Below are 13,350 nucleotides of genomic sequence, written 5' to 3' on the forward strand. Positions count from 1 at the left end.
AATTGTCAATCCTTGAAATCTAAAATATTGCTAGTAAACCATGAAAAGTATTTCTGTGTTCCTTAATTATTTCGATTGCAAAGACAAGCTTTGACTTCAATATTTAAGAGTCTGCGCGAAAAAAAAGTATTTACCGCCATCATAGTCAAATGGCGGCATTTTCGTCTCGAATGCAGGAAGTTATTTGGTCAAAATTAGAGCAATTAATATACAGCTATGTTGTAGATGGATTTTTATTTAACTCCGCCGGACCCCACAATCATTTGGGATTCAGCTTCTGGAAAGGTGAATAGTTTCTGCTTCTTGCAATAAAATGACACTGTAGCTCTTGGCAAGATGAAAGAGGAAGAAGATATATGACACCATGGAAACTGACAATTGGTAGTGGCCGTTTGAATAATATTGACTATCAAACAACATTGGTCAACACAACATTATCTATAATATTAACCTCATCTGGCCAATGCAATAGACATGATTTATAGTAAAACCATTCGTTGAACCAACTTGAATTTTTGATATTTTATTGTTCAAATAGGAATAAAAGGATAAGACACCAGTTTCACAACTCAGCGGAGTCCTCTCCGTTACACGCATATATATTGTACACATACATAGAACAATATGAACAAAAGATAAGAATAATGTATCATTTACACATATGCATACATAGTGTGAAGGTCTAAATTGAAAACAAAAATGATCAGAAGAAAAATAATAAATACGAAATAAAAAAATATAGCAAGAAAAAAAATATAAAAAGGAAGAGAAAAAAATAAATATATAAAAATATATATATCAAATAAAAAAAAGAAAAGAAAGAGAGTATCTGAAAAGGGAATTTGTGTATTAGTAGGGGTAGAGTTTTGCGTTCATATAAATAACACAATCCTTTGCTCACTTAACCGCGACTAATAAATTGCCTTAAAAAGTATACGTGCAACCTCAAATGATAAATTTTAGCACTAGCAAAAAAATATGATAAGATAAGATGAAATAAGAAAAGAAACTCTTTTGTTTTTTTTGTGCATATGTAAATTCCTTATTTCTAAAGTATCTAAGGATAAGGTAGGCAACAGATCGTGGCCAATATTAATAAAATAATAAAAAAAACAACAGTAATATAGTGAACTTGATATTTATCCATTGTAGAAAAAATATGATTTCACAATCTCTGTTATTGTTGTAAGTAAACGTTTTTTTTTTATAAAGAACACGGAGGACATTAAAGAAGTTTAGATATCCAGTACTAAGAAAGAATATCACAATCTCCGAATTTCGTTTGAATATCGTCTATGATTTCGATACTGTGAACCTTATTTTGTAAACAAACACATCCTATTTCCATACATTAATGTTACTATGCAATCCTTATAGAATAGATCTACCTAGATAAAAGTAGTCCACAGTTACGGCCTTATCTTGTCAGTAGGCTCGCACCATGTCACGAGTGACAATGTATCTCCTATCGACCCATTGTTTACCATGTTGTCGGTATGGGGTTTCGTCAGAATTTTGTACCTGGCGTTAGTGGTCCCCTCAACGCAATGGACCGCGTGTGGTAAGGCTTGTTTATGTGTTAATTACTGATCATTTATTTTGTATGAAAAATAGTCTGTAGTATTGTTTGTTTGCTCTTGAATGATACACATGTTAAGTAGCGGTCTTTGTAAGAGTCATGAAAATTCTGAAAAATATGATACACCTAAAAAAAGGCTACATATTTTTATGCTTGCGATTTAGTTGCTTTATAGGTCTATATGAGGAAATGCAAAATTATTCATTCCAAACTGTTTGCTCTAAGGAGATAATCCACATGGGAAATCCAATAGTTTCTATTGTATTTCAGTGTCATTGACAGAGTTATCTCCTTTAATTTTGAATTCTACAGTACATTATATATAATTGTTATCTCTTATGAACAAGATATATATGAAAAGCCACATATTACTCTCTGTTTACTATGACATTTTAAACTAAATAATAACAGTAAAAATATGTAGGCTTTCAAATCATGAATCCCATTTTGCATGATTCTTATGTGGAATGCTGCTTAAACTGAATGGATTAAGGAGTTAGACCTAGGGTAAAGGACATAACTTATGAAGTCAGTGATATGTTTGTATCATATTCAATTTCACCAAAACCTATCAAGCATTCATTTGACACAGAATGAAATTAATCTAAGTTACTTTGATGCTTACATAACATTGATGTAGAATGCTGAATACAGACGTTTCAATGATTTTGTGTCCCTTACAATAGGTCTACCTCCTTAAGATTGTTGCAATCATCAAGGAGAGCTTATTAAAACAACAGCAAAAATAAATACATTTCGCTTTGCTTGCAAGAAATTATTTTCTTATAATGATATATACGAAAGAAGCAATTATATAATATTGCAAATTTAATTTCTTTATGCTCTACACGTGTTCCAATGAGTAACCTCTCATCAGCATTATTAAAATCAAATACAAAGGAAAATCTGAATAAGAAAAGAATTGTACATAAGACTTATATGGTTGATTTATGCAAATGCCACCACGACGTTTTAAATGTATCGTACTTAGATGTGCGGGTGTTTGTAGAAAAGCAGAGGACGCTTACCCTACCGGTGCACCTGGTCCATGCTTCCAGTTTTTAGTGGAGTCCGAGTTGCTCATTTGCTTTTGTTACTTTGTATGTATGATTTTAGTTACTTTATGTTCTTTGTTGTGTATGTCTGTTTTCCATGTCTGATCTTTGTCCCTGGATTGCATTATTTTGATTGCCGCTGTAACCTTGGTTCCCTTGATTACTCTTAACTTTTATTCGAACTCCAATAACGAAAATCAACCAAATTGTTTCAGACTTAAGTGTAAGCGTTTGTAAGAATCAGGCAAAATGGGAAAAAATCAGAAACATGCATATCATACCCTCAATCTGACAATATAATATCATTCAAGGATACTTTCTCTATTTGAATTTGTAATTGTTTAATCTCTGCATCACTGGCTTTATATTTTTAAATAGAATGTAAATTAGAAAAAAAAAATGAGGTTTCTGACAAGGTCATCTGCCCTTGACATGTTCATTTTCAGTGCATTTTAAAGAAATTATAACTCAATGCACCAAAATGATATGAAAAATATTGTCTTTTTCCCTTGATTCTGATGGTGCAAAATTACACTATCAAAATTATGGTTGTTTTCATACCAAGTTTCACCCACTGCCTGATCCCTACAGAGACTGACACTTAATTCATTTTCAGTTTTTGCTACGCAAGGACTACGAAACGGTTCCCTATTTTCTTTAGGGATATTGTGTCGTTCCTTTTCTTTGTATTCTTGTAAGCTATTCTTGTAAGTTTGTTTGCGGTGTGCGACGAGTTCTTTGGTTTAAATGTAATGTTTTGATAATCCCACCCATTTAACCCACCATTTCGTTTGAAATACTTGTACCAAGTCAGGCCCATTGCAGTACCAGCTGCTCCGATGGTGTAATATCTTTTTTGATTTTGGACTTGACTTGATTAAAATACTATTTTCGTATAATTTGTCACATAAGGAGATTTACTTTCACTTATCTATACAAATTCATTTGAATTAAAGGAACAGAACTTGACATAGGATATATGTAGATGTTCCGAAACATGAATAGCTCAAAAATCGTAATGTTGGGAGTGACAATTTTCGATAATATTGAAAGCAGCTATGGAGTGATTGTTTCAACTTGTGACGCAGACGAACAGCGTATTATTAGATGTCTTGCATATTCCCTTTGGTGGTGGCATCTGTAGTATAAAAAATAATGTTAAATGAGTAAATATAGCTCCATCTCTCATAGGTAAAACCTTTGAAATTCATATTAAAATAAACAAGGAGCTAAATGCAGTGATGTGTAAAATGTCAATGACTAAAAAAAAATCAAACATTTTCAACATGCACAAACCATATTAGGAAATTCAAACAACACTTTTTCATACGTATCTGTGTATCTCTTAAGGAGGTAGACCTAGGGTAAGGGACATAACTCTTACAAATCATTGGAACGTTTCTATTTAACATGCTACATCAATCTTTTGTAAGCATCAAAGTAACTTGGACTGATTTTATTCTGTTTCCAATGAAAGCTTGATGGGATTTGGTGAAATTGAATGCGATACAAACATATCACTGATTTCAAGAGTTAAGTTCCTTACCGTAGGTCTACTTCCTTAAAATGACAATGTAATAATATTTGCACTTCCCTATCGCTTGATAGTACAGAAAAACCACGAGTTGCCTTCAGATAGTAGCAAACTTATTTCAGGTTTTCCATTTGATGGTCACAGAACACCAAATGAAGAAAAAATTGCTGAACAATCTTTTTTAAAAGAGGTATTAATGAATATTTACGAAGTGCGATTAAAGATAGCTACGAAGCTAGTGGACGAAATATTTGACAGACAGTTTTATATCGAAGGTATGAATACTTAAATAATGTTGAATACGGACCTTTACTTAACATGCCTAGAATATTGACAGTTAAAAAAAACTCTCTGACTATCTATTTTTTTTATCGAAGTTTATTCTTAAAAAAAGTGCCGGTACAATAACGACTGTTAGTAAACAAATTGTCAAGATGATAAAGTAGTACTGGTATTTTCTGGACAGATGTATTCAATTATATACATATTGAATCATACACAAATCCTCTTTGCATCTTGTTACGAGCAATTGGTAGATGTCACCTTTGTAATAGCCTAATTTATGATACATCAAAATTTAGAAAATTAGGAATCGCTCTGTAGCTGTAACAAGTGCAGGAAAAGGGACAATAATCACAGTATTGAACCCATGGAATAAAACCAATAAAAACATGTTCTGAAACTCCGAAGGACTATTAGTAACCTACTGGGATTTTTGAATGTTGGAAACACGATTTCGGCCCGAATACGTAAAAGACTATAAATTGGGGATCAATTCAAAATGGTAAAAAATAAGTTTGAAAACAATCTAATTGACTTTGATATTTTTTTTATGAACAACAAATCTGACAAAAATTGAAATTCAATCCCCAAACATTTTTATTATTTACAACTATGAAATACCTCAACATTAACGTCTCTGTAAGAATCAGGCAGTAGGTTCAACATGGTAAGAAAAATAAACCCCGACATTTGCTACTTGCACCATCAAAATCAGGGAAAAAGAACAAGATTTTCAATATTAATTTGGTAAATTGTAGTTGTAGTTTCATCAAATTGCACTGAAAATGAAAATAACAAGGGCAGATAACTCTGTCAAATCCTTATTTTCCTTACATTTTATTGATAAAAATCCGAGCAAATCCAGTGATGCAGATATTAAATGATGGTCTTTTTAAATAGGGAAAGCATTCTTGAGTAAAATCATATTGTCAGATCAATAATGTTTTGATATGCATGTTCACAATTTGCCTGAATCTTACAAAGACTTACACTTAATGTGCTTTAGATATCCTTAATGGTATCGACGAGAAAGAATATAAGGTACAGATTAAATTCACAGAAGAGGAATTCGTCGAAAACAGCGGGAATGACGACGACGACGACAGAATTATTGTCAGTGCTGACGGACCGCACCATCACAGACACTTTAAATTCAACTCACCACAAAACCGACTTTTGAATCATCTAAAAAGTAAGACTAAGATATAACTTTATCTTTGCTAAAAAGATATCGTGATATCAACATTAACTTATAATTTAGCTTCATCTGAGTATTGCCTTGAAAACAAATAAAAATATTTTGGAAGAATAATTACATCTCTAGCACAATTATATCGGTTGCGTGCGATAACGAATTATCAATTTTAAAAATGTCGTTGACAGTGCGTGCTTCCTTTTTCAAATCAAGGGAAACAGACCCGTCGTTTTATGCTAAATAACATAAAAGTGATTAGAAAACCCATGAAGAGATTTATAAAATCTTAAACGAATTCAGCACGAGTAAAAAAGATCATAGCTAAAAATGGCGAAAAATACATTTTTTACAACATCTTTTTTCTTCTACTTTAGAATTTTTGCTGAAAACGCAACGGAAAGGTTTATCCCTTAACGAAACAGAGACAATACTTGATGGTAAGTCCCAGACCAAGTGATCTTGTTCACTTATGTGTGATCAATTACTAAACTATTTAATCTGTATTATCATTCTCATGTGTTCATGACAGATGTTCAAAATATATAAGTGCTTTGATTTGGGTTTTGTTTTATTTTAGAGGTCATTTCAATACGAACATAACAAATTTGATGAATTTGCTTTTGTTGAATCAAACTCTTCAGAATAATTTTGATAGCAGCATCGCATAGAAGATGGGTAAAGGAACAAATCAGCGGCTTTTCTGCAACAGAAAACAAAACGCGCCTTTGTAAATCTTCTTGTTTTGACCCTTTGCACCCAATAGGTACTAATGACATAAAACACTCATCTCTATTAACAAATAGGGTTTATATCATAGGGATAATATTTAGTAGGGATGGAATGCATATTGAGTCTGTGAAACACTTGAACTTATAAGGTTGTCATTCTATTGTCGTGAACAACGAGTTAGCATCCTACACAATTTAACAGTAAGCTACAGTGACTAAAATGAAATATACTCCTACGTTTTATCAATTATTTGTTTCACATCTTAAAAGCTGAAAAAAAAATGCAACTCAAAATCAATCGGATCGATAATGTACAGATTCGACAACAAAATATTGATTGTTATAAGGAGGGTAAATGGCGATATTTCGAAGTATCTTAAAATGAAACGTGTGTTATACTATGGGCCCTGAGAATTTGTTTTTTTTTGCAAGATGCAAAAGAGGTTACCGATACGTGAATTTGTAATAAGTCGGACCATTTCTGATCGTCTCAAGACCAGTCCCAACTATTTCTGAGACACTCTTTTCTTCGGGAATATAGGGGGATGGAGGGGATTTACATTCGTTTTCACTCAAAATAATGAAATTATATTCGTAGGTCCATCAGCCAACTGAATAGACACACATATTACTAGATAGACACACATATTACTAGATAGATACACATATTACTAGATAGACACACATATTACTAGATTACACTAGAGATTAATAGTACTAGTGTACTTAATTGTTCTATTAATTTTTGTAGTAATACGTAATCTTTAAATTTACGTTCAGGTGTAAATTTATCTATCACATTGATTTTTCTACCCATTCAATTTATGTTTGGCCTCATTCGCAAACATTCATCTGAGAGTTTGTAGGTGCAAATAAAGCCAATTCTGAGATGGATAGCACAACATAATTTATTTCCCATCAAAACTGTGATTCTAATGAAATGTTTATATTATACAAAAGGCACTAATGTCATAGATTTTTTTAATCAACAATGGAGATATGTTTAATCAACAATTTTTTAATTTTTTTTTAATCAACAATGACTCAAAAATGTCTGCTAATAAAACAACCGGCAAAAATTACTACAATTCAATGAATGTCAATGTTTTCTATGCCATTTTTTTCTCTTTAATAGTTGCAGTTAATCAAAAACCAACAGTCAACTTTGAGAAAGGATGCATTTATTATTTGAAAGGGATAACAAGTTTTGAAAAATAATATCATGTGCCATCAACTGCCTGGTTTTTGCCTGGTCACCCCGTTAAATGTTTAATGCTTTTAAAAACATATATGCGAAAGTTGCATTATGATTTACATCAGCACCATGAAAACTGATTTATTCAACGGGTCATAGTTTTCCTTTCCTCGTTTGTTTACCCCGGACTTGACTTTTTATGAGCAACTCGACGGGTGTTTCTAGAAAAGCAGAGGACGCTCACCCTACCGGTGCACCTGGTCCATGCTCCCAGTTTTTAGTGGAGTCCGAGTTGCTCATTTACTTTTGTTACTTTGTATGTATGATTTTAGTTGCTTTGTGTTCTTTGTTGTGTGTGTCTGTTTTCCATGTCTGGTCTTTGTCCCTGGATAACGTTCTTTTGATTACCGCTATAACCTTGGTTCCCTTGATTACTCTTACATAAGTATACTACATTTGATGCTATGTCGTCATTAATCTCGAATTTATGGCCGCAAATAGCAAATAACTTATTTAGCGACTACTAAATCTACAATTAAAACCTAATTATATTCAAACACGAGTTGCCCTTTTTGTATTAAACATGTGAAGATACAGCGGATTTGAAAAAAAGTGAAATCGTTATGCATTTTAAGTGTCAGTATCTGTTAGAATCAGGCAGTGGGTGAAACATGGTATAAAAAAGCCCTACCATTTTGGTAGTTTCATTTGACTTTTGTCACTATCAGAATCAACGGACAAGATTTTCCGTATCATGCTGGACCATTGAGTTATTATTTCATTGAAATGCACTGAAAATTAACTTTTCAAGGGCAGATAACTCTCTCAAAAATCTAATTTTTCTAACAATCTATTGGAAAATTTCTGAGCAAAGCCAGTGATGCAGAGATCAAATATTGGTCTTTTCAAATGGAGAAAGTATCCTTGAGTTGTATCACATTGTCAGAACTGTGAGGTTTTGACATGCATGCTTCTGATTTTCCGATTTTGCCTGATTGTTACAAACACTTACACTTAAATTTCGTTAACACAATTGGGTGATTAATGTTCTTTTCGTAACTTGCTTTTCAATTTTTGTATTGAATGTTTATTTCTTTAAGCAATATTTGCGGCTCCTTGGCCAGATGATGTCAATATGCCGAATGTGCAGACATGTTATGCAAACTGCAGTGGATTTGGGGGATTTTTTATGCCTCTACCGTCTTCAACTAGAGCCTATGATCAAGATCATCAACTTTACCACAGCCAACCACATACTGGAGTCCACTCTAGTCACGGGGACGGAAAACCACCAAGCGGTTCCGTGGATCCCGTAGAAAAAATGTGGTTTTGCGCCCATTCTTGTATGAATATGCTGATAGGTACGTAAATATGAGTAAAGTACATATGTAGGTTGTAATAGTTCACGGAAGAAATAAAGCTGATATATATATATAGATGATACAAGTACATTTACTGAAATACATGTATGTACATTGGGAATATTATCAAGTAGCAGTCTTTATAATAATCGGACAGGAGGTGATTCATTCATGTCAAAAACCCACCAAATTCAGCTTTATTTTTTGTTCAGAAACCGTTATTATCACACAACAAATCTTATTTTGGCATGGGGGGGTGCGCTTTTGAGATGTAATTAGAACTTTGCAAGAGTTATCTATCTTGATTTGGTTTGATTTTGTTTATATCAGTAGGAGACTGAAATGTAATTTTCTAACAAGTACAGATCTAAATACAGAAAGGACTATTCTCACATAAAATATAGCATATATAGGCCCCTCCCCCTGAAAAGAAGTATCGTTTGATCCATGGGTTTTTCTATACCATGAATCACCTTACCATAAATAGTGTCTGAATTTTATATAGACTGCTACTTAAATGAAAGAAATGAAGCTCACATGTATGATTTTAGTACACGTAATAAAACATGTGTCTCGGTCTTGGTCATGGGAAATCAGATATGAAGATGTATATTCAATAAAAACGAATGATTTTTCCAGCATATTTTAAGTCTGAATTGATAATAAAAATGACATTCAATAATGTACAAAGTAGATAAAGTATTGTTTTATAAGCAATAGAAATTCGACTAATTGTTTAAACTCATGTTAGAACTTTTTCAGTTTTTACAAGGAATAATACTAGTGATATGAAAGGGATTGGTTTCCTTCGCTAGCCAATAAGAAAACAACAGACCCATTATTCTTGTTGCTATAATCGTAAAAATTCATACGTTTTTATATGAATAGTATAAACGAACATATTAAGTTTATATGAGAATTCCCAAATATTTTGCCGACGTCAAAAAGTTTGACCAATGAATTGTGGATTTGTTTGGATAGAAAACTCTAAAGATAACCAGCAAAAGTGCAAAGTTTGTCACAAGAATGAGTACTGAGATGCTAACATTGTTTCTTTTTTATATCAGGTTGATGCCAGAAAGAATTGGGTACTTCAATGAATAAAAAATCAACCATGGGCTGCAATAATTTTGTTATTTATAAAGGGTAATAACAAAATTACCAAACTGATAATCTCTAGGCAATATTCAAAGGGAAAGTCATATAGAAATGGCAATATCTAGTTTAAGTTGATGACAATCGTAATTGTCCTGACTTGGTTCAGGCATTTCCGATGTACAGCTTCTTTAAATATACATGTACCATTCTCTAATCTAAAACATGTCCCATAATTTATATTTATAGAATACTGATCATTTAATAAAATTGTAATATACTATAGATAGTTCTAACATGGAATGGAATGCCATTTTAAAAAAAGTTGTTATAATCAACCTCTAACGGTTAAAGATGTCCTTTTCTGTTTTCTTTTCAACAGACTTAACATTCAACAAATAACATAGAGGATGTCCTGCAAAAAGGAAAGGATGTTCAGTCTTACGGAGCACTTATTATTGCACTCGTTTTTGTGGGGTTGTCCTATTTTTTTGCTTGTTTTTTTTTGTGCTGTTCGATTAATTACTTGTGCCCTTATATGTGTTATCGGCGTTGTCTTGTCCAAGGTCACTCCTCGTTTTCATCGATCAGCGGCTTCTTATAATTACTGGTCAGTTAGTAAATATACATAGTTTCTGTACACAGCTATTATTGGCCCATCAGACCTATTAAAGTTTGCGTGCATTTTCAATTAGGGAATATAGCAACAGATATCCCGTTTTAATATCAGAACAAAATTTTCAGATGGTGTCGAAAACGATTTGTCAAAATATTACAAAAAAAGCAAGGGACGCTTACCCCACCGGCCAGTTAGACTATAAAAAATACAGTTTTCGCTGACATAGGATTAATCTAGTACGCTAGATTAATCCTACGAGGAGGATTGACCCGGCCAAGCTATATTTTATATAGCCTAGCTGATCAAGTGATCTAGGGCCCTGGACTTTGTACAGGCGGTGTTGTCACAGCGGTACGACTTCGAGTCCCGCGGAGGGAACGACTAAAAAGTTGCTTCGCAAATTTGACAGTTCTAACATCGTTGGGAATATTTCAGACCTTTATAATGCTATTAATTTTGTTGAATAATATTTCATAAAATAATCCATTTCTGTCTCTACACATTGGCAACCCTCCCCCATTCAGGAGGGGTTAAATACCAGACATGGGAAACAGACAAACACAACAGAGAACATAAAGTAACTTAAATCATACATGCAAGGTAACAAAAGCAAATAAGCAACTCGGATTCCATTAAAGAAACATAACCATGTTCCAGAAGCCCATTTGTTAGTATTCTGGTTACAGACCACCAATTCAACCAATGAGCATTTGGAACGTACACAAAAATAGTCCTACGCAGAAATTACCCCTGTTCCTCATAGTGCTGTGAAAAAAGTTCTCATCTTATTTAAAAAAATTAAACAGTTTCTGAAAGGAAAAACATTTCTGTACATTTTATAGGTGCATTTTGCTTCTTGTGATGTGAAGCCTAATCTCCATAATGATTTTTAAATATACCCCTATCTTGTGAAAACACTGGGATTTCCCATGCTATTTAAAGACCCTTCACTTCCGGTGACCAGTACTGCACTGCAAGTCTGCTAACCCCACATGCCATTCTGAGGATTGTGAGCTGACATATGTAGAATCATGCTGATATATAGTCCTCTGCAGGTTAAAGTTAGGGTAAAGTCCAGAGAAGCCATTGAATATTGTGAAATTAGCATAGAAGCTTATGGAAAGTGGAATTAGTGGTTTTTAGCCTTCTAGCGCAATACAAAAAGTCTCCGTAGTTTCGGCAATCTCTGGCATAACGTATGAACAATCCATACACAGGTCTTGAAGGGATGTTGCCACAGATGAAAGGAAAGTTGACAATTCTGAATGAAAAGTCATCACGTTCGTCGTAAAATTTGGTCAATAGTTTTTCTCTACCATCGATTTCTAAGTGTAGGTCAAGACATGAGGCTGACTTCACAGCGTCTGTAGTATTCTTTATTTCAAGTTCTTTGGGGGGTAGATGCGATGTATCAAATCTCCGAAATTAGGATTGTTTAAAGATAGTACGTCATCTATATAGCGGAAACTGCGATTAAATGATCTAGCTAAACCATATTCTTTCTTTCGGATCATCAGATCAGCTACAGTTAGCCTCATAAGAGAGAAGGAATAGGTCAGCAAGAAGAGGAGCCCAATTTGTTCCCATTGGAATGCCGACCATTTGTTGAAAAACGCGTCCATCACACTGGACAATTATGTTGTCGATTAAAAATTCCAGCATTTTGTAAACCTCTTCCTCGGTATATTTGGAAGATGATTTGAAATTATTTCTTACAAAGTATGAGGAATCTTTACCGAGAACTATATATTTGTACACCTAAATAGGTGTACCATTTGTTTTTGAAAAAAAAACGATATATGATGTTTTAAAGTCGGGATTTCAACTGAGTATGGGGAATAGAAGTATACATAGTTGAAAAATCATGGGTTTTAATGCTATTATATTCTGATAATAGTCTTGAACTGATTGTCTCCAAAAGATCTTTCGAATTTTTCAGGATCCACATTGAATTAATACCATTACGGGATTAACAAGTGTTGTGGTAGGACTACAGACCCTCTTTGACAGCTGTAAGTATATTACTTAAAACGTTTTGAAAGAGGTTGGTGGTACATTTTGCAAATCCAGCTAAGTAACGTTGTTTGTATGGATTCTTGTAGAGTTTAGGAATCCAGTACATAGACGGTAAATCACAATCATCACCTTTGGTAGAGAGACCAAAAGAAGATAGCACAGATTTATGGTTTTCCACAATCTCTCTTTAGAAAATGTGGTAGCAGTATAAGTCCTATCACTGTTATTATTTTCTATGTCCATCTCCATAATAAACATTGGATATGAAATGTTTTGCAGACAAGAACAATGATGTTTTGGGCTTTGTCTTCTGGTACGACAACATATTTGTCATGTGTAGTAGACAATATTTTTGCTACATCGGGGTCTTTGAAAACTGATGTAGCATTGGCACCTACTTATAACATGCATTCGTTTCAAAATTAAAGACCTCACGGCCTTTAATTACTCTGACAGAGAATAAATGTCTTCTTGTTTTCGTTTTATCCATTTTCTTGCGTATTCCTCCACGATACTTGGGATCTTTAGAAAGGATATTGCGCAGAGATTTGTTTTTCGATGATGGTTGAATCTCCCGTAACGCCGTGGCCGGAAGGACCATATTTGAATGGAGACGGAGAGTTTTTGCAAATATAGTCAGGTGGTTTAGCATTGAAGTCCTCAATCTCGAGGTTCTGCAATAGCCTTTTAT

The 13,350-nt window shown here is 33.5% G+C and overlaps 1 protein-coding gene across 1 annotated transcript; it reads left to right on the forward strand.

Moving 5' to 3' along the window:
* The first annotated feature begins 1,413 nt into the window (after positions 1 to 1,413).
* Positions 1,414 to 10,049, forward strand: LOC148598397 (uncharacterized). Its single transcript, XM_088561793.1, has 6 exons — positions 1,414 to 1,561; positions 4,291 to 4,443; positions 5,457 to 5,642; positions 6,020 to 6,082; positions 8,669 to 8,929; positions 9,997 to 10,049. Exons 1-6 carry the CDS (start codon positions 1,486 to 1,488, stop codon positions 9,999 to 10,001), a joined length of 744 nt encoding a protein of 247 aa, XP_088417919.1. The 5' UTR covers positions 1,414 to 1,485; the 3' UTR covers positions 10,002 to 10,049.
* The last annotated feature ends 3,301 nt before the right edge of the window (positions 10,050 to 13,350 follow it).

This window comes from Perna viridis, chromosome 14 (genome assembly GCF_037379345.1).
Source record: "Perna viridis isolate PV_CMFRI_1.1 ecotype Kerala chromosome 14, ASM3737934v1, whole genome shotgun sequence".
NCBI lineage: Eukaryota > Metazoa > Mollusca > Bivalvia > Mytilida > Mytilidae > Perna > Perna viridis.